The following is a 19,564-nucleotide window of genomic DNA, read 5'->3' as shown; positions in this document are numbered from 1 at the left end:
GCAAAAATTGGTCGGCTTCATTCTCTGGTCAAGTTCCAAGATGGACTATAATGGTCCTGATTTTGATATAGCTCGCATACCTACCGACCCCCCATTTGGGGTCTTGAGTGTCTAGACATCTGATGTGCTTGAATTTCAAAACCTAGAGGAATTTTGGGTACATAAGTGTGCAAAATATGGTGTAATTTGGTCCACATAACCCGATCTCCCCATTTGACTTCTAGACACCTTGGGCTTCTAGATTAGACTGACTTGGGCTTCTAGACACCGCAATTAATATCGGCTCAGCTGCCGCCGGAGGCAAAAGTTTAGAATCAGCCGCCGGCGGCAAAAATTGGTCGGCTTCATTCTCTGGTCAAGTTCCAAGATGGACTATAATGGTCCTGATTTTGATATAGCTCGCATACTAACCGACCCCCCATTTGGGGTCTTGAGTGTCTAGACATCTGATGTGCTTGAATTTCAAAACCTAGAGGAATTTTGGGTACATAAGTGTGCCAAATATGGTGTAGTTTGGTCCACATAACCCGATCTCCCCATTTGACTTCTAGACACCTTGGGCTTCTAGACTAGACTATCTTGGGCTTCTAGACACCTCAATGTTTTTTCTTATTTGCCTGAAGTTTAGTGGTATTTTAGGCCCGCAAATAGATGTAGCGAATATTTTGCGGATCGGTTCATGTTTTGATATAGCCCCCATGTGATAAGTCATCCTATTCCTTGGCAAATTATCTGTAATCAAATCCACCTGAAATTCTATATATTTTCAAGCAACCCGACGAAGGGTTTTCGAAGGAAACAAATATATTAATTGATTTATTGTGGTGGGTATATAAGATTCGGTCCGGCCGAATTTAAGTCCGTATTTATTTGTTTATCTCTCTCTCTCCTTCTGACATCTCTAAACATATATATGTTTACTGGAATTTTCTAAATTAATATATATTTGAACACCTAAACATATGAAAAACAGACTTTTCTGTGCGTGCATAGATGATTGACTTATATAAATATATCCAATCTATATAGACAATTTGAAGTGTTGTTTCCATAAATGAATTCTATAAGAATATTCGATTACATTTTCCTAATTTACCTAGCAAATGGAGTAAAAATTAGGACAATTCAGTTCTCTTTTTCTATGTGGTAGCACCAACAACCCCCTATTGAGACTTTATCATCAAATAATCACCATAAACTAAAAACAGCATACTTAAAATTAAAAAAAAAAAACATACTATCAATATAATTATGTTTAACTAATACACGTGTCTTTATAGTTGCGTATTTATAACCACGATAACAATTAATTTTAGTTTCTCTCTTATTGCCAAAATATTGGACGTTATCATTTCAAAAGGTAATTTTAATCGTTCGGCATTTAGTCTTGCATTATTTCTATTCGTATTAACATGACCAATATTAGACCGCTTAATGAAGATTTACAAAAAGCTGCAGCCGAATTGGGAGAAGTACCCTCTCGCCTTGCAGAAGATTTGGCTGCCCTTAAAGAATGGATTAAACAGCAACCACATTTGAAGGCAAATACAGATGATCAATTTTTGGTGGCATTTTTGAGAGGTTGCAAATACAGTTTGGAAAGGGCCAAAGCAAAAATCGACAAATTTTACACTTTAAAGAGTAAATTTCCTGATGTATTCTCTGTCACCAATGTTGATGATCAGAAATTCAGGGAGCTTGTACGAATGGGGTAAGTTGTCATAAAGTAAGCCATCAAAAAAGGCAGAAAGTTTGTAAGGATTGCATTCAACAAATTTGCCATAGGATTTTTAGTTTTGATATAACATTCTGAAATATCGCATAATGTGTGTGTCCTATATGCTTAAACAAGATTTGGTACAAGCGAAGATTTCTTTAAAAACAACATCTACAGACAATTTCAACTTGTCATATTTCGGTTGGCCAAAATTTCGATTCGGAAAGGAAAGTATTCATTGTGTAATTATGGATCGTTTCGAAAAATTTGTCAACATTTTATTTCTATAGAAAATTTTATAAATTTTGTCAAAATTTTATTTCTATAGACAATTTTGTCAAAGTTTTGTTTCTATAGAAAATGTTGTCAAAACATTTTTTTTTATACAAAATTTTGTCAAAATTTTATCTCTATAGAAAATTTTGTCAAAATTTTAATTCTATAGAAAATGTCAAAATTTTATTTCTATAGAAAATTTGTCAAAATTTTAATTCTATAGAAAATTTTGTCAAAATTTTATTTCTATAGAAAATTTTGTCAAAATGTTATTTCTATAGAAAATTGTATTTTTATAAAAAAATTATTTTTACAAAAAATTTTTATTTTATTTCTATAGAGAATTTTGTCAAAATTTTATTTCTATAAAAAATTGTATTTTTATTTCTATGCAAACACAAGCGCATTTAAAGAAATTTCAATATAAACGAACATCGTTTGTTATACCCGTTGTTTTGTTTCGTAGACTGTCATGAAAGGTGATAGAAACTATATTGGGTACCTGTATTACAGTGGAAACTGTCTTGCAGTTGACACCAGGGATGGAAAATGCAGTACTATAATACTTTTTTCAATACTTTTTCACTCTGGTCAGTACCGTAGTACCCCCGCGAATGATATAGTACCTTTTGTGTAGACATTTTTGAGTCGATATCAGATTTAACAAAATATTTTAGTATTTTGAGAAAGTCTTTAAAAAATTTGGAAAAACTGACAAGTTCATGCTAGAAGAAAATCTCGATTTTGTAAAAGCCAAAGTCAAACATACGATTTTATTGAATTTCAACAATGTTTTAGTCGAAAAAAGCATCTACGTTACGCTTCCACACGAACACTTTCTAGATAAGAAATTATCGATCGCGTACCAAAATAATGCGAAGCATTACAGTCACGATCGAAACTTGAGACAAAAATAATTTACCAATATTTGGAGAAAATCTTACCAAAAACTACCAAAAAAACAAAATTTTTTGCAAACATTTATTACTTCTTTCGGAAAATTTTTTCAAAATTTTATTTAATTTTTTGTCATCATTTTATTTCTACAGAAAATTTTGTCAAAATTGTATTTCTAAAGAAAATTTTGTCAAAATTGTATTTCTATAAAAAATTTTGTCAAAATTTTATTGTATAGAAAATTTTGTTAAAATTTTATTTCTATAACAAATTTTGACAAAATTTATTTCTATAGTGAATTTTGTCACAATTTATTTCTATAGTGAATTTTGCCAAAATTTATTTCTATAGAACAAAATTCAAAATTTTATGTTTATAGAAAATTTTGTAAAATTTGAATTTCTATAGAAAATTTTGTCAAAATTTTATTTCTAAAGAAAATTTTGTCAAAATTGTATTTCAATAGAACATTTTATTTTTATAGAAGATTTTGTCAAAATTTTATTTTTATAGAAGATTTTGTAAAAATTTTATTTCTAAAGAAATTTTCTTAAAATTTTATTGTTATAGAAAATTTTGTCAAAGTTTTATTTCGGTAGAACATTTTATCAAAAATTTGGTTTTTATAGAAAATTTTGTCAAAATTTTATTTCTATAGAAAATTTTGTCAAACTTTGTTTTTTTTTTCTATGGAAAATTTTGTTTAAATTTTATTTCGATAGAAAATGTTGTCAAAATTTTATTTTTACTTATCTACAAATCATTTATGAAGTACCATGAATTCTGCCAATCTACCAAACAGTAGAATTCTACCAACTGTGGCAACACGGTATTCTTTGTAAGCGGATATATAAACAAAAAAAGATTTAAATTTGGGAGTTGACAAACAAAATTTTATTTTTTTTTTAAATTCAGTCTAAATGAGCTTGAACAACTTTAGAGAGGGGAATGGTCCAAATGGAATCCAACAATGAGAGAAAGAACCGTAGAACCATCCAAATTTTCAACCACCGTCACATCAGCCGCTTCAATTGAATCATCAAGGGCTTCCTCTTCACAGATCTCGGTGACTCTCGCAACAATCCGCGGTTCAGCTTTGGTGAGGTTTGAGCCTGTAGAAACTTCCCGCATACGATTTTCGCCATAGTCTGCAGTTTTTATGTCTCCTTCGGCTTCGCTAGGAGATTCTTTCACTGCTGACTCTACCGGAGGCTTGTCCGTTTCGGAATCCTTTGGCTGATCGCTTTTGTATACCTTCATATGGATATCATGAAAGCCATCCACCTCATCCAAACGACCAACCTTCCAATCGGCATCAGGAAGGTTTGCCGGTATCCATGCATGTGCTCTAGGTTTAGCCGGTATGTCTTTCTATCGACTAACTCCAAAGCGGCTCCTTCCCAAACTTCACCAATTAGCATCAATGCAGCTTTAAATCAATCCATAGACCTCTGGTCTGCAAAAGCTACTAACTCATTTCGTCCTTGATACCATCCAGCATCTTTCCGTCGAGGACTTGGTCCGGGAAACTCCTTTATTAATGATAGCCATCACAAGGCTGTCTTTTGCAACTGATGGCAGCTCATCCGGTGATCGTTCCCTTATTCCAGCTTCAAGAATTCCTTGAGCCCATTTTAAGGAATCGCTTTGCTTAGCCGACAACGTGCTTGGGTCGACTGATCCTAATTTCATTAGGATAAACAAAGCATTTCTTCGTTCCTTGAATCTCTTTCGAGAGAGATTGCCTCATTTTGATGTCGTCACCTTAGAAAAGGTTCGACTTGCCAAAGTGTCACCGCAAGTCGACCCGTCTACAGGTCGACTAATTGGGCCTGACTCTTGGTCGCTGTCCAAATTTATAACTTCAGTCGTTACCCGTCCATTGGGCCCTGAAGTTAGCAAACCAGTGGATGACTTTGAATTTCGCTGCATGGTGATTTATTATTTCCACCACACGTGAAATTCGTAATAAGTACTTATTACGATGAAATACTCCGCTATTAGAAAACACGTCCGTTCAGTTCGACGGTTGAATAATAAGTCCTGATTAAATACAATCGCTTCAAGATTGTCCAGAGCTCTTGACAAAAATCTTCCAATGGAAGTTTTGTTTAAATTTAGTGAAAAGTACTTTTTTGCTCAAAACAATACCTTTTTTGTACTTTCTTAAAAATTGTTTTTTCTATCCCTGGTTGACACTGTCTTTGCAGTGAGACAGCTGGCAGCTGCCTCATACCCAATATTTTGTACTGAATATGACGCACATGATATTTAGAAATGTCTACTGCCATTGGTGGGTTACCGATTGTCACTTTATCCTTGGCACTAGGACCAGCTTGAGGGAAAGTGGGCGATTCGACAAGGTCGCTCACCTTGTCGAAACTTTGGACTCACGAGCGCCTCTGTATTGAAAATACACTCAAAAAAAGTGAACTCTCTATTTCACTAAAGCCAATTTAACTATATTTTAGTTCATTAAATTATTATGTTTGGGGAAAGTTTCCTTTATGAACTAAAAAACGGGAAACAAGTATATATGGCCGTAAGTTCGGCCAGGCCGAAACTTATGTATCCTCCACCATGGATAGCGTAGAAAATTCTACGAAAGACTGTCATACACAATCGAATTACTTGGGTTGTGGTATCTTAAATCGTTTTCTAAATTGTGAGTTAGTCCATACGTGGTATATATTAGACAAAAAGGTATGTATAGGTAAGTCTACAAATAATTACGAATCGATATGGACTTTTGCACAGTACGTAGGGTGCCAGAATTGAAATATGGGGGTCGCTTATATGGGGGCTATATAAAATTATGAACTTGATATAGACCAATTTTTGTGTGATTGGGGATCGATTTATCTGAGGGCTATATATAACTATAGACCGATATGGACCTAGTTAGGCATGGTTGTTAACAGCCATATACTAGCACAATGTACCAAATTTCAACTGACTCGGATGAAATTTGCTCCTCTAAGAGGCTCCAAAACCAAATCTCGGGATCGGTTTATATGGGGGCTATATATGATTATGGACTGATATGGACCACTTTTGGCATGGTTGTTAAATATCATATACTACCACCACGTACTAAATTTCAACCAGATCAGATGAATTTTGCTCTTCCAAGGGGCTCCGGAGGTCAAATCTGGGGATCGGTTTATATGGGGGCTATATATAATTATGGACCGATTGCGACCAATTTTTGCATGGGTGTTTGAGGCTATATATTAACATCACGTACCAAATATCAACTGAATCAGATGAATTTTGGTCTTCCAAGAGGCTCCGCAAGCCAAATCTGGGGGATCGGTTTATATGGGGGCTATATAATTATTGACCGATGTGGACAAATTTTTGCATAGTTGTTATAAACCATGTACTAACACCATGTACCAAATTTCAGCCGGATCGGATGAAATTTTCTTCTCTTAGAGGCTCCGCAAGCCAAATCTGGGGATCGGTTTATATGGGTGGCTATATATAATTATGGACCGATATGGACCAATTTTTGTATGGTTGTTAGAGACCATATACTAACACCATGTACCAAATTTCAGCCGGATCGGTTGAAATTTGCTTCTCTTAGAGAGTCTGCAAGCCAAATTTGGGGGTCGGTTTATATGGGGGCTATACGTAAAAGTGGACCGATATGGCCCATTTGCAATACCATCCGACCTACATCAATAACAACTACTTGTGCCAAGTTTAAAGTCGATAGCTTGTTTCGTTCGGAAGTTACGGACGGATATGCTCAGATCGACTCAGAATTTCACCACGACCCAGAATACATATACTTTATGGGTTCTAAGAGCAATATTTCGATATGTTACAAACGGAATGACATAGTTAATGTACCCCCATCCTATGGTGGAGGGTATGTAATAATACTTGAAACCAAAGATTTTAACCTTCCTTAAGGATTTTGGTATTGCTGCCAATTCAAAGTTTCGCTTTCTTTCTTTTAGGGAGTTATCTAGTTTTAAAACGAGGCTCTATAAATTTAAATTTACATATAATCTCAAAAAATCCAAAGATTCAATATTTCAGTCCTAAATCCAAAATATCCAATCCAAAAAAAAACTATTATTTCTTAATTTATTATTTCTCTAGAATGTGGCTCTATTTACCAACTCCCCTTAATGGAAATGGTCCTCGTATATGCTGGATGCGTAGCGGTTTATATTCTCCCGACAAATATACAGGCGAAGAAGTTATGCAATGTTTTCATGCCTTACAAGAAATAATGATACTCGAAGATGATTATGCCAATATAAATGGTATGGTCTTCATTGGTGATTTTGGCAAGGCCACATTGGCTCATTTCTTTCAAATGACGCCATCACTATCGAAAAAAATGGCCGTATACTCCGAAGAAGCAATGCCATTGAGACCAAAGGGTTCACATTTTGTAAATACACCTACAGGATTTGAGCCCGTATTCAATATGATCAAACCAATGATGTCAGCTAAACAACAAAGTAGGGTAAGTTTAATGGGTCATGCATATATAAAAAATGAAAAAAAAAACTTTTAATATCTATATTTTTTTGTTTGTATGAATTTCTAGCTTTTTGTTCATGGCAATAAAATGGAAGCTTTGATACAGCAGATTCCTTTGAAATATTTACCCAAAGAATATGGTGGTGAAAATGGATCCTTAGATGACATGATTAATGATTGGGAAATAAAATTGGATAAATATAGGGAATATTTCAAAAAGAATGCAGAATATGGAACCGATGAGAAATTGCGACCTGGCCAAGCTATTGATTTCAATAGTATATTTGGTATTGATGGATCCTTCCGTAAATTGGATGTAGATTAATTAAATTACATTATTATTATTGATTGTAATAATATATTATGATTTTTTTGCTGAATTTATAAATGTCAATATTATATTATAGTAAAAAAGGAGAAATAAATTTTGTATACCACGAAGTTCCCAAGAGGTCAAGGTTCGCTTCAATTATATTTCCATTTTAATGGTAACACAAATAATCTTGGAGGTAAGAAATGCTTGGTTCCAATGGTTTTGGCATTGATTCCGAGCCGAAGAAGCGGCGAATTGAAGTGGGATACTCTTAAGACACAATTCTCTTTTAAATTTTAGTTTTGCATACTGGATTCTAATTAACAAATGTGTATTTATTCATTTTATCAGCTTTTACCATTATGTGCTATCAAAGTCCTTTAAAAACATGGTAACTGAAATTTCAAAATTCAGACTCGACTTCAAGTGGAAATTATTCTACCATCCGTTCCGGCTGAAATTTGGTACATGGTGTCAGCATATGATCTCTAACAACCATGCAAAAATTGGTCTACATCGGTGCATAAGTATATATAGCCCCATATAAACCGATCACCAGATTTGCCCTCTGGAGCCTTTTGGAAGACCAAAATTCATCTGATTCAGTTGATATTTGGTACGTGGTGTTAATATATGGGCTCAAACACCCATGCAAAAATTGGCCGAAATCGGCCCATAATTATAAATATAAATAATTCAATAATAAAACAATTCAATACTAGTTTCAACCAAACACACAAAAAAAGCTTCTGGGGAGTTGCCGTTTCGACACGCTATAACATTGAGGTCACTTGTCTAACTCATTGACGGGCTGCACTCAGTGATAAGAGAGAAGTTTACGATTGACACGATTCACAATACACTGAATAGTCTAAGTGAGCCTGAAATATCAGGCTGCCACCATACCTAACCTATGGCAGCCATATAAACTGACCCCATGATCTGAAGCCTTTTGAAGGTACGAATATCATCCGATCCGGGTTGAATTTGGTACATGATATTAGTATATAACCTCTAACAGCCATTGAATTGAATTTGTCTACATTGGTCCAGAATTATATATAGCCTCCATATAAACTGATCCCGAGGGTTGAATTCCGGTTCTTCTTGAAAGAGCAAATTTCATCAGATCGGGTTGAAATTTGTTAAGTGATATTACCATACACTTTCCAACAACCACGCAAAAATTGATCCATATCGGCGCAGAATTGTTTATTGCACCCATTCAAAACGATCCCCAAATTTAACATCCAGAGCCTCTTGCAGGAGCAAATTTCATACGATTCGTTTGCCATTTGGTACATGATGTTACTATACGCCCTCTAACAACCATGCAAAAATTGTCCCATAATTATATATAGCTCCTCTATAAATCGGCTCCCAGAATTTTACTTCTTGAATTTCTTGGAGGAATAACTTTCATCTTTGAAGTTTGGTAAGTGATTTAAGAATATGTTCTCTATTTACTATGCAGAAAATGACCCATATAAACTGATCGGCAGGTTTGAATTCCGAAGACTAGAGGAGGCTGGAGCCATATCGGTTCAAAATTATATACAGCTCCCGTATAAACCGAATCCTCAGAATTTGAGACTTATGGTGGAATAAATTTCATCCGATCCGGTTGAAATTGGCCCTCTAATTATCATGTCAAATTATTATTATTATTCATTATTATATAAACCGATCGATAACTTACGTGGTTTATATAGATATATAATCTGCCTTTTTAAATTATAGTGTTACGACAATATTAAGAAAGTTTAAGATATCCTGTCATCGGCAACTGTAACCACAGGTCAAAGTAATTCGATTGCAAATTATAGTTTTTAGTAGAACATTGTACGTAATGCATGGTGGAGGGTACATAAGATGCGGCGTGGCCATGCATACCAGTTCTAAAGGGTGATTCTTTTGAGGTTAGGATTTTCATGCATTAGTATTTGACAGATCACGTGGGATTTCAGACATGGTGTCAAAGAGAAAGATGCTCAGTATGCTTTGACATTTCATCATGAATAGACTTACTAACGAGCAACGCTTGCAAATCATTGAATTTTATTACCAAAATCAGTGGCAGAAAATCCGCTTTTTTATCGACAAATTTTGTTCAGCGATGAGGCTCATTTCTGGTTGAATGGCTACGTAAATAAGCAAAATTGCCGCATTTGGAGTGAAGAGCAACCAGAAGCCGTTCAAGAACTGCCCATGCATCCCGAAAAATGCACTGTTTGGTGTGGTTTGTACGCTGGTGGAATCATTGGACCGTATTTTTTCAAAGATGCTGTTGGACGCAACGTTACGGTGAATGGCGATCGCTATCGTTCGATGCTAACAAACTTTTTGTTGCCAAAAATGGAAGAACTGAACTTGGTTGACATGTGGTTTCAACAAGATGGCGCTACATGCCACACAGCTCGCGATTCTATGGCCATTTTGAGGGAAAACTTCGGAGAACAATTCATCTCAAGAAATGGACCGGTAAGTTGGCCACCAAGATCATGCGATTTGACGCCTTTAGACTATTTTTTGTGGGGCTACGTCAAGTCTAAAGTCTACAGAAATAAGCCAGCAACTATTCCAGCTTTGGAAGACAACATTTCCGAAGAAATTCGGGCTATTCCGGCCGAAATGCTCGAAAAAGTTGCCCAAAATTGGACTTTCCGAATGGACCACCTAAGACGCAGCCGCGGTCAACATTTAAATGAAATTATCTTCAAAAAGTAAATGTCATGGACCAATCTAACGTTTCAAATAAAGAACCGATGAGATTTTGCAAATTTTATGCGTTTTTTTTAAAAAAAAGTTATCAAGCTCTTAACAAATCACCCTTTAGTAATTAATATGAAAAACTTCATACTACCATTTTCATTGACTAAATTAAAGTATTTCGAGTCAAATAAAAAAAAATACCGTTGGAAAATTTTTTATTAAATTTTCTTTCTGTGTAATAAATGACTTTGCCTAGCATTGTCTTATCGACATTAATCTCTCCTTTATATTGAAGATATAATTATGTTGTATTATTGGAACTACATAAGTGTATCACTGAGAGAATTATGAATAAGTTAACTCTCCTATTTTCTTAATCTCTTGTATATTGTAGTAAAATGATAAGAATAATTTATAAAAATTAGTTGATATTTTTGACGTCTATTATGATTAGATTGTTTTAGAGTATATTGCTTGTTCGGCCTTTGGTTTGATGGACGGAGGGATTTTGAATGAAAACAATATTGGAAAGTCTTAATAAAACATTTTAGCAAAATAATAGATAAAAGTATGTCCTAGTCACGGATGTCACTAGTGCCAAAAATAATCCAGCAAACTTGGAAGAAAATTTTATCATAACTTTACAAAACTTCTTCTAAAATTCTTATTTTGAAGTTTTCGATCAAATTTTTGTGGTTATAATGAAAAAATGTTTTTTTCTTAGAATGAACTAATTATCCCTCCTATTAGCGAAATATTTTTGGGTGTATTAAAATCCTTTGAAATTATATTGTGTCGAACTTTAAATATTTTAATGATTTTATCTTGAGCCAACAAGGGAAAGTTACTACTTCTACAAAAAAGTGAGAACTAACTCACAAGTATGAAGAAACAAAAAAATTGAAATGTTGAAAGGTTTGAAGATTTCACATTATTTTCTCAATATTTTAAATCTATAGATTTTTTTTATTTCTATAGAAAATTTTATTTTTATAAATGTTACTAGTTTTTTTAAGCTTTTTTATTTTTATATTTTATAAATTTTCAAACTTTTATTTCTATAGAACATTTTTTCAAAATTCTATTTCTATAGAAAATATTTTCTATAGAAAATTTGGTAATTTTTTTTTCTATAGAAAAGTTTGCTAAAACTTTGTAAATAAATAAATTTCTCAAAATTTTATTTCCATAGAAAATTTTGTCAAAATTTTATTTATATAAAAAATTTTGTCAAAATTTTATTTCTATAAAAAGTTTTTTTTTTAATTTTATTTCTAAAGGAAGTTTTTTCAAAATTTTATTTCTATAGAAAAGTAGGTCAAAATTGTATTTCTATGGAAAATTTTCTCAATTTTTTTTCCCTATAGAAAATTTTCCCAAAATTTTATTTCTATGGAAATTTTTCTCTCTATAGAAAATTTACTCAAAATTTAATTACTATAGAAAAATAGGTCAAAATTTTTTTTCTATATAAAAGTTTATTAAAATTTTATTTCTATAGAAAATTTTTTCAAAATTTTATTTCTATAAAAGATTTTGTCAAAATTTTATCTCTGTATAAAAATAGGTAAACAATTTTTTCTATAGAAAAGTTTGTTCAAATTTTATTTCTACAGAAAATGTTTTCAAAATTTTATTTCTATAAAAAATTTGGTCAAAATTTTATTTCTATGGAAATTTTTCTCAATTTTTTTTCTCTATAGAAAATTTACTCAAAATTTTATTACTATAGAAAATCTTCTCAAAATATTATTTATATACAAAATTGAAATACCTCTTATTTGGAGAGGAATGTTTTGAAAAATCTACTAAAATAGCAAGATTTCTACCAATCTACAAAACAGTATAAAATCAACCATTTTGGGTAGAATTCTACCATCTGTGGCAACCTTGGTCCTAGTCATTAGGACAGTCTTTGGGTAAAGTCCAACGATTCAGAGTTGTAAATGGTACCCTACACAATAAATCCTATTAAAGAAATTCGAAATTCAAAGATTCGACTTATTTTTTACTAAATTTTGAAGAAACCAATTATTGCAAAACACGACTTTTCGCCTAGGGATTATAATTAGAATCAAAAAGTCGACTCTTCATCTTTACAACTTTTGAAATTTGGAAAATGCGTCTATTCAAGGTTTGGACCCATTCCACTGTTTCAAAAAATTGAAAAAGTCGATTTTACGACCTTTCGACTTTGAAATTATAAAAGTTGACTTATACATTTTTTTTTTGGAAATAATTCGATTTCATATTTCTCTCATATAGTCCTTGGGAACCACCGTGGTGCAATGGTTAGCATGCCCGCCTTGTGGGTTAAAACCCAGTTTCGACCAAACACCAAACAGTTTTTCAGCGATGGATTATCCCACCTCAGTAATGCTGGTGACATTTCTGAGGGTTTCAAAGTGGTTTCTCTAAGTGGTTTCACTGCAATGTGGACACCGTTCGGACTCGCCTATAAAAAGGAGGTCCCTTGTCATTGAGCTTAACATAGAATCGGGCAGCACTCAGTGATAAGAGAGAAGAATCGGGCAGCACTCAGTGATAAGAGAGAAGTTCACCACTGTGGTATCACAATGGACTGAGTAGTCTAAGTGAGCCTGAAATATCGGGCTGCCACTATACCTAACCTAACATCATATTGTCCTTTTAACCCAATATCGAGTTATCGATTTTTTCCCTTAAAAAATCGAGTAGTCGATTTTTGCCACCTTTAAGTATTCTTTAGATTCTATTTTCAAAATTATTTGTATTTATTTTATTTATATAAAATATTTTATATTTTTAAATCATTATGAGTATCCAGGGAATTTTTTATTTTTACAATAAAAATATTTTTTGTAGCCATGTCATTTTTTAATCCACATCCAATTTACGGAATGAACCATCAATACCAAATAGGCTATTAAAATCAATGGCATTGCCTTGGCGCAATTTTTCATCGGTACCATATTCAGCATTTTTCTTAAAATGATCTCTATAAAAGTCCAATTTTTTCTCCCAATCATCTAGAATTTCTGGTATAGAGCCATTTTCACCACCATATTCTTTAGGGAAATATTTCAAGGGAATTTCTGTTAATAAATCCAATTTAGTGCCATGGACAAACATCTGAAATTGTATTAAGAAAATAGAAATCTTTGTAGAAACAAATATACACGGGCGAAAGTTCGGCCAGGCCGAAGCTTATGTACCCTCCACCCCGGGATTGTGTACAAAGTTCCAATCATCCATAAACGAATTACTTGGGTTGTGGGTACAGGGTAGTTTAAACCTTCCCAATATTGTTTTCTTATTTATAAGTTAGTCCATATGGAGTTTATGTTGAGTCAAAAAGCCATATTGAATACCTAAACTAATAGAAAAAATTACGTTCAATAGTCGTGAACGGACGGTGACAAAATGAAACGGAAACGTTCACAAAAAATCAAAACAGAATGTTCACAATTTCGTCCACGGGCGTTCACGATTTCATGAACGGCATTCGTTTTTCTTTGGCAATGAAAAGTCTTAAAATAATGGTTAGACGTTATTATGGCAACTCCTCGATGGTGCAGTGTGCTAAGGCGACTGTAAACGCGTTTGGTGCAGAGAACACAGGTTCGAATCACGCTAGCGGTTTTTTTTTTAATTTTGTTTATAAAGTCGTACCACTATGTTTTCAGATCATGAACGCTGGTACTTGTTTTGACAAACGATGGTGGCATTTTATCTTCGACACCGCCTGTTCTCAGTTTGACACCACATGTGTGTTGATTCACTTTCATGAACGAATCGTTTTGAAATGAGCACGCCGTGCATGATTTTTTTCTATCAGTGTTTATAATCCCCTTTATTTGTTGATCACTTTATATAGAGGAGTCTACAAATAAATATGAAACAATATGAACCAATTTTCGCTTGGTAATTAGAGGGGAAAACTCCAATCAGATCGGATGAAATTTATTCCTCCGTGAGGCTTCAGAATTTAAATTTTTGGGGGTCTATATATAAATATGAAACATATGGATAATTTTTTGTATGATTGTTAGCATATTTTAACATCGTATTCCAAATTTCAACCAGATTGGATAAAATTTGCTCTTCCAAAAGGCTAAAATCTGGGAATTGATTTTTATGGAGACTATATAAAATTATTGACCGATATGGACCAAATTTTGCATGGTTGTTAGAAGGCTGTTATAGTAACATCACGTACCAAATTTCCACTAGATCGGATGAAATTTGCTATTGTAAGGTGCTATACCTAAACGTTTTAAGTTGATAGCTTGTTTCGTTCGGAAATTAGCGTGATTTCAACACAAAGAGGGACTGGCATCGCTAGATCGATTCAGAATTTCACCACGAAACAGAATTCAATTTAAAGAGGTAAAACCTAGTCACTAGTCTCTACTATTCCGAATTCTTTGGCTAGGTCAGACTCTTTGGCATGCTAAATAATTTTCGAATCATTCTCGTTAAATCTTTTTCGAGACATAACCTTTCTTGAGTTACAAGACAATAAAGTTTTCAAAAGAAAAAATTGGACACATCGAATTACATTTCAAAGTCCCTCACACGTGAGTCTGTACACGTGTACACCTCCATTAACTGGGCGAAGCTATAACCTACCCGATTGTTTGGCCGAAAATACAGGATTTAGCAAATTATAGATTTTCTCAAAACTCACGGGGGTATTAAAACATTGGTCACATATCGAACTAAATTTCAAAGTCCCTCACACGTGAGTCTCTACACGTGTACACCTCTATTAAGTGGGCTAAATCTAACATAACCTACCCGACTTTGTTGTTTGGCCGAAAATACAGGCTTTAGCAAATTATAGATTTTCTCAAAACTCCCGGGGGTATTAAAACATTGGTCACATATCGAATTAAATTTCAAAGTCCCTCACACGTGAGTATCTACACGTGTACACCTCTATTAAGTGGGCTAAATCTAACATAACCTACCCGACTTTGTTTAGCAAATTATAGATTTTCTCAAAACTCCCGGGGGTATTAAAACATTGGTCACATATCGAATTAATGTTCAAAGTCCCTTACACGTGTGTCTCTACACGTGTACATCTCCACTATACGGAGATGAATCTAACATTACCTACCCGACTTTGTTGTTTGGCCGAAAATACAGGCTTTAGCATATTATACATTTTCTCAAAACTTCCGGGAGTATTAATGAAGTGTGTGGCCTTGGGCCTTAAGGGAACTGCTTGCTCACTGAAAACCGTAAGTTTTTTAATCATGGCAGGGCTCATATATAAATAATGAGGCATGGTGACATTTTCCAAATCGTTAATAAGAATAAGTCCATTGAGGAGAGCTCTATCATCTTCCAGTAGTAAAATTTCCTGCAAAGCATAAACCACACGCATAACATCTTCACCTGGATACTTATCCACAGGAAATTTTTGAATACGCATTAAAGCAATACGAGGACCATTTTCATTAAGAGGATTTGGTAAGTAAAGCAAAATTCTGAAAGAATAAAAACAATGCAAACAAATGTTCGTCTTTTTTATGTAATCTACATACCCCAAACGAAATAACTCCCGAAATTTGGGATCATCTACGTCGAAAGTACAAAATAGTTCTGGAAATTTTGTCCTCAATGTATAGAATTTATCAATTTTTCCTTTGGCCTTTTCCAAACTGTATTTACATCCACGCAAAAATGCCACCAAAAACTGATCATCCATGTTAGCCTTTAAATGAGGCTGTTGTTGAATCCATTCCTTGAGAGCAGCCAAATCTTGGGACATACGTGAAGGCACCTCACCCAATTCAATAGCAGCCTTTTGCAATTCTTCACTTAGAGGTCTAATATTGGCCATGTTTAGGAAATGGTCAGTTAGCAAAAACTGAACTGTAAATCGATCATTTAGCTATACTTTAAAGTAAAATCAAATGTTATCGCCAATCCAAACTAATGTTTGGCCGATAGGTATGGGTTATAACATCGAGAGAGTGTAGTGTGCTGGCGATAAGGGCCTGAATGGTGGTAATCTATAGATAAGTTTTAGTAAGTTAAAAATATTCGAAATTGTTTGAAATTGATAAGCAAAATTGCTATTGCAATATCTTTTTGCATCGTAACAGATACAAAGATTTCTTGTCCATTTTTCTGATACAAAAGTTTTTATTTTTGACCAAAAGTCGAAATCGTTCTGTGCTAAGTTAAATTTATTTAACTACGGACTGTTTTTCAGTGTACACAGTTATAAAAATTTTATTCTTATTTCCTTTACCATAGGAATAGTGGGGCGAGGGAAGGTCATTAAAAAAAACAGCCCGTACTTGGACGAAAATTTATAGGGTAGTACTGGTATTATAAAAGAAGAGAAGGTGTCGAGTTGATGTTGCTAATAGGGTTGATCAGGCGAAATCCACAAGAAGGGCTAGGACCACAAGAGGATTGCCACAGGGAGGTGTAACATCACCTTTACTGTGGCTATTGGTGGTGAACGCAGTTTTGATTGGGCGGAGCAGCAAGGACATCAAAGTGGTGGTATACGCGGATGACATTGTGATACTGGTATCGGGAAAGTTCCTCGATACGATTTAAGATGTGCTATATGAGTATTTGCAGTATCTTTCGGAGTGGACTCGAGGATGTGGTTTAGGGGTGAACCCTGGGAAAACAGGGCTAGTACTTTTCACCAGGAAAAGAAAGATTATCGGATACAAGGATTCTGAGGACAGGGGACGAAGTTGAACCTCTCGAAATCAGTAAGGTACTTGGGCGTTCTCTTGGTCTCTAAACTGAACTGGGTGGAGAATACTACAGACATACTGTAAAGGTACTTGGCAGTTCTCTTGGGCTCCAAACTGAACTGGATGGAGAATACTGCAAAGAGGGCCTATGAGGCGTTGTACTCTTGTCAGAAATTGATCGTGGAAAGATGGGGAATGAAGCCTTTCCTTTTTGGTTGGCTTTATATCGCGATTGTAAGACCTGTGACCACATAAAGGGTGATACGGTCAAAATTTGGTCAATATAAACTTTCTTTCAACTTTGCATTTAGAAAACCTGAACACCCCTCATTTTGAAGGTGTGTGTGTGTGTGTGTAGAATGTTGCTCCTATTTTGATTTTGGAATTCACTCTTCAGTTATCAAAATGCCGTCCAAGCAAGAAGAGCAGCGTATCAAAATTTTGCTCCGCATCGCGAAAATCCGAGCTACTCGCACGCAAAGCTGGCAAAATCGCTAAAAGTTGCCAAATCTACCGTTACAAATGTAATTAAAGTGTTTGGGGAACGTTTGTCGACAGCCAGGAAGTCTGGATCGGGGGGAAATCGAAAACCGGAAGCCGCTGAGACGACAAAAAGAGTTGCCGGTAGTTTCAAGCGAAACCCTAACCTCTCTCTCCGAGATGCCGCAAATAAGCTGGGTGTATCGTCTACAACCGTGCATCGATCCAAAAAACGAGCCGGACTATCGACTTACAAGAAGGTAGTGACTCCAAATCAAGATGATAAACAAGGTAGCAGATATTTTCAAGCACATAAAACTGTCAAAGTTCGCAATGAAATATCTGGTTTGGCAAGCCATCTGTACCTGTGGCTTGAAAAGCAGCATTTTCATAGCTTCCGGGACTGTCAACCAAGAAATTTACGTGAAAGAGTGTTCGAATAAACGTCAGCTGCCTTTCCTGAAGAAACACGGTTGTTCCGTACTGTTTTGGCCGGATTTGGCATCTTGCCATTACGGTAAAAAGGCCATGGAGTGGTACGCCGCCAACAACGTGCAGGTGGTTCCCAAGGACAAGAACCCTCCCAACACGCCAGAGCTCCGCCCAATTGAGAAATGCTGGGCTATTGTCAAGCGGAACTTAAAGAAGACCAAAAAAACTGCTAAGGACGAGCAGCAGTTCAAGGCAAACTGGCTTTCTACGGCGAAGAAGGTGGACAAGGTGGCTGTATAAAATCTGATGGCAGGTGTCAAGCGTGAGGCCCGTCAATTCGGATTTGGAAGAGCGAAAGCCTAACTGAATATTTTTCCTGAATTTTATACTAATTGAACTTGAAAAAGAAATTTAATTTGAATTTTTAAATAAACGATTTCACCGATTTACACGCGTTTTCCCTTGACCAAATTTTGACCGTATCACCCTTTATAATAATTTTTTGAAATAAAGTACTGGTGGTTATAGAAATTGGACTTGTATTGTACGAATAATTCTTATGGCCATTTTCATGTAGCTCCGTTAGTGCTATGTTAGCTAACGAACTTTTAAATCGCACTATGGACATATGGAAAAAAATTTTCACAAAATTTTATAATTTTATATATATAATATATAGAAATAAAATTTTGACTAAAGTTTTTTAGAAATAAAATTTTGACAATTTTTTTTAGAAGTACTATTTTTCTATAGAAATAAAATTTTGACAAAAATTTTCTATAGAAATACAATTTTGACAAATTTTTTTTTAGAATATATAGAAATAAAATTTTGACAAAAGTTTTTTAGAAATAAAATTTTGACAAAAGTTTTTTAGAAATAAAATTTTGACAAATTTTTTTAGAAATACTATTTTGACAAAAATTTTCTATAGAAATAAAATTTTGACAAAAATTTTCTATAGAAATACAATTTTGACAAAATTTTTTTTAGAAATAAAATTTTGACAAAATTTTCTATAGAAATAACATTTTGACAAAATTTTCTATAGAAATAAAATTTGGACAAAATTTTCTATAGAAATAAAATTTTGACAAAATAAAATTTTTGCAAAATAAAATTGCAAAATATACCTCTCCAAATAAGAGGTACATCAATTTTCTATAGAAATACAATTTTGTCAATTTTTTTTAGAAATAAAATTTTGACAATTTTTTTTTAGAAATAAAATTTGACAAAATTTTCTATAGAAATAAATGTTGACAATAATTTTCTATAGAAATAAAATTTGAGAAAAATTTTCTATAGAAATAAATTTTGAGAAAAATTTTCTATAGAAATACAATTTTGACAAAAATTTTCTATAGAAATAAAATTTTGACAAAATTTTCTATAGCAATAAAATTTTGACAAAATTTTCTATTGAAATAAAATTTGGACAAAATTTTATATAGAAATAAAATTTGGACGAAATTTTCCATAGAAATCACATTTTAATTTTTTTAAGTTTAGTAGATT

At 33.8% G+C, this 19,564-nt stretch overlaps 2 protein-coding genes across 2 annotated transcripts; one reads left to right on the top strand and one right to left on the bottom strand.

Moving 5' to 3' along the window:
• Nucleotides 1–1,412: 1,412 nt before the first annotated feature.
• LOC142237525 (alpha-tocopherol transfer protein-like) lies at nt 1,413–7,813 on the top strand. The gene is made up of 3 exons (XM_075308881.1): nt 1,413–1,711; nt 7,007–7,379; nt 7,464–7,813. The coding sequence occupies exons 1-3, from the start codon at nt 1,413–1,415 to the stop codon at nt 7,719–7,721; spliced, it is 930 nt and encodes a 309-aa protein (XP_075164996.1). The 3' UTR covers nt 7,722–7,813.
• A 5,337-nt stretch (nt 7,814–13,150) lies between these two features.
• On the bottom strand, nt 13,151–16,290 carry LOC142237526 (alpha-tocopherol transfer protein-like). The gene is made up of 3 exons (XM_075308882.1): nt 15,956–16,290; nt 15,526–15,898; nt 13,151–13,532 (listed from the first exon to the last, which is right to left on the bottom strand). Exons 1-3 carry the CDS (start codon nt 16,252–16,254, stop codon nt 13,278–13,280), a joined length of 927 nt encoding a protein of 308 aa, XP_075164997.1. The 5' UTR covers nt 16,255–16,290; the 3' UTR covers nt 13,151–13,277.
• Between the last annotated feature and the right edge of the window lie 3,274 nt (nt 16,291–19,564).

Source organism: Haematobia irritans, chromosome 5 (genome assembly GCF_050003625.1).
Source record: "Haematobia irritans isolate KBUSLIRL chromosome 5, ASM5000362v1, whole genome shotgun sequence".
NCBI lineage: Eukaryota > Metazoa > Arthropoda > Insecta > Diptera > Muscidae > Haematobia > Haematobia irritans.
The sequence above is the reverse complement of the archived record's forward strand: the minus strand, read 5'-3'. Positions and strand labels throughout refer to the sequence as shown.

What these genes read in the sequence shown, in the direction of transcription:
- LOC142237525 (XM_075308881.1), top strand. Translation starts at nt 1,413, where the DNA reads ATGACCAATATTAGACCGCTTAATGAAGATTTACAAAAAGCTGCAGCC. An exon ending in AGGGAGCTTGTACGAATGGG is followed by an intron (nt 1,712 to 7,006) that starts GTAAGTTGTCAT and finishes TTATTTCTCTAG; the next exon opens with AATGTGGCTCTATTTACCAA. An exon ending in CAGCTAAACAACAAAGTAGG is followed by an intron (nt 7,380 to 7,463) that starts GTAAGTTTAATG and finishes ATGAATTTCTAG; the next exon opens with CTTTTTGTTCATGGCAATAA.
- LOC142237526 (XM_075308882.1), bottom strand. Translation starts at nt 16,254, where the DNA reads ATGGCCAATATTAGACCTCTAAGTGAAGAATTGCAAAAGGCTGCTATT. An exon ending in CGGGAGTTATTTCGTTTGGG is followed by an intron (nt 15,899 to 15,955) that starts GTATGTAGATTA and finishes TTATTCTTTCAG; the next exon opens with AATTTTGCTTTACTTACCAA. An exon ending in CGGCCAAACAACAAAGTCGG is followed by an intron (nt 13,533 to 15,525) that starts GTAGGTAATGTT and finishes ATACAATTTCAG; the next exon opens with ATGTTTGTCCATGGCACTAA.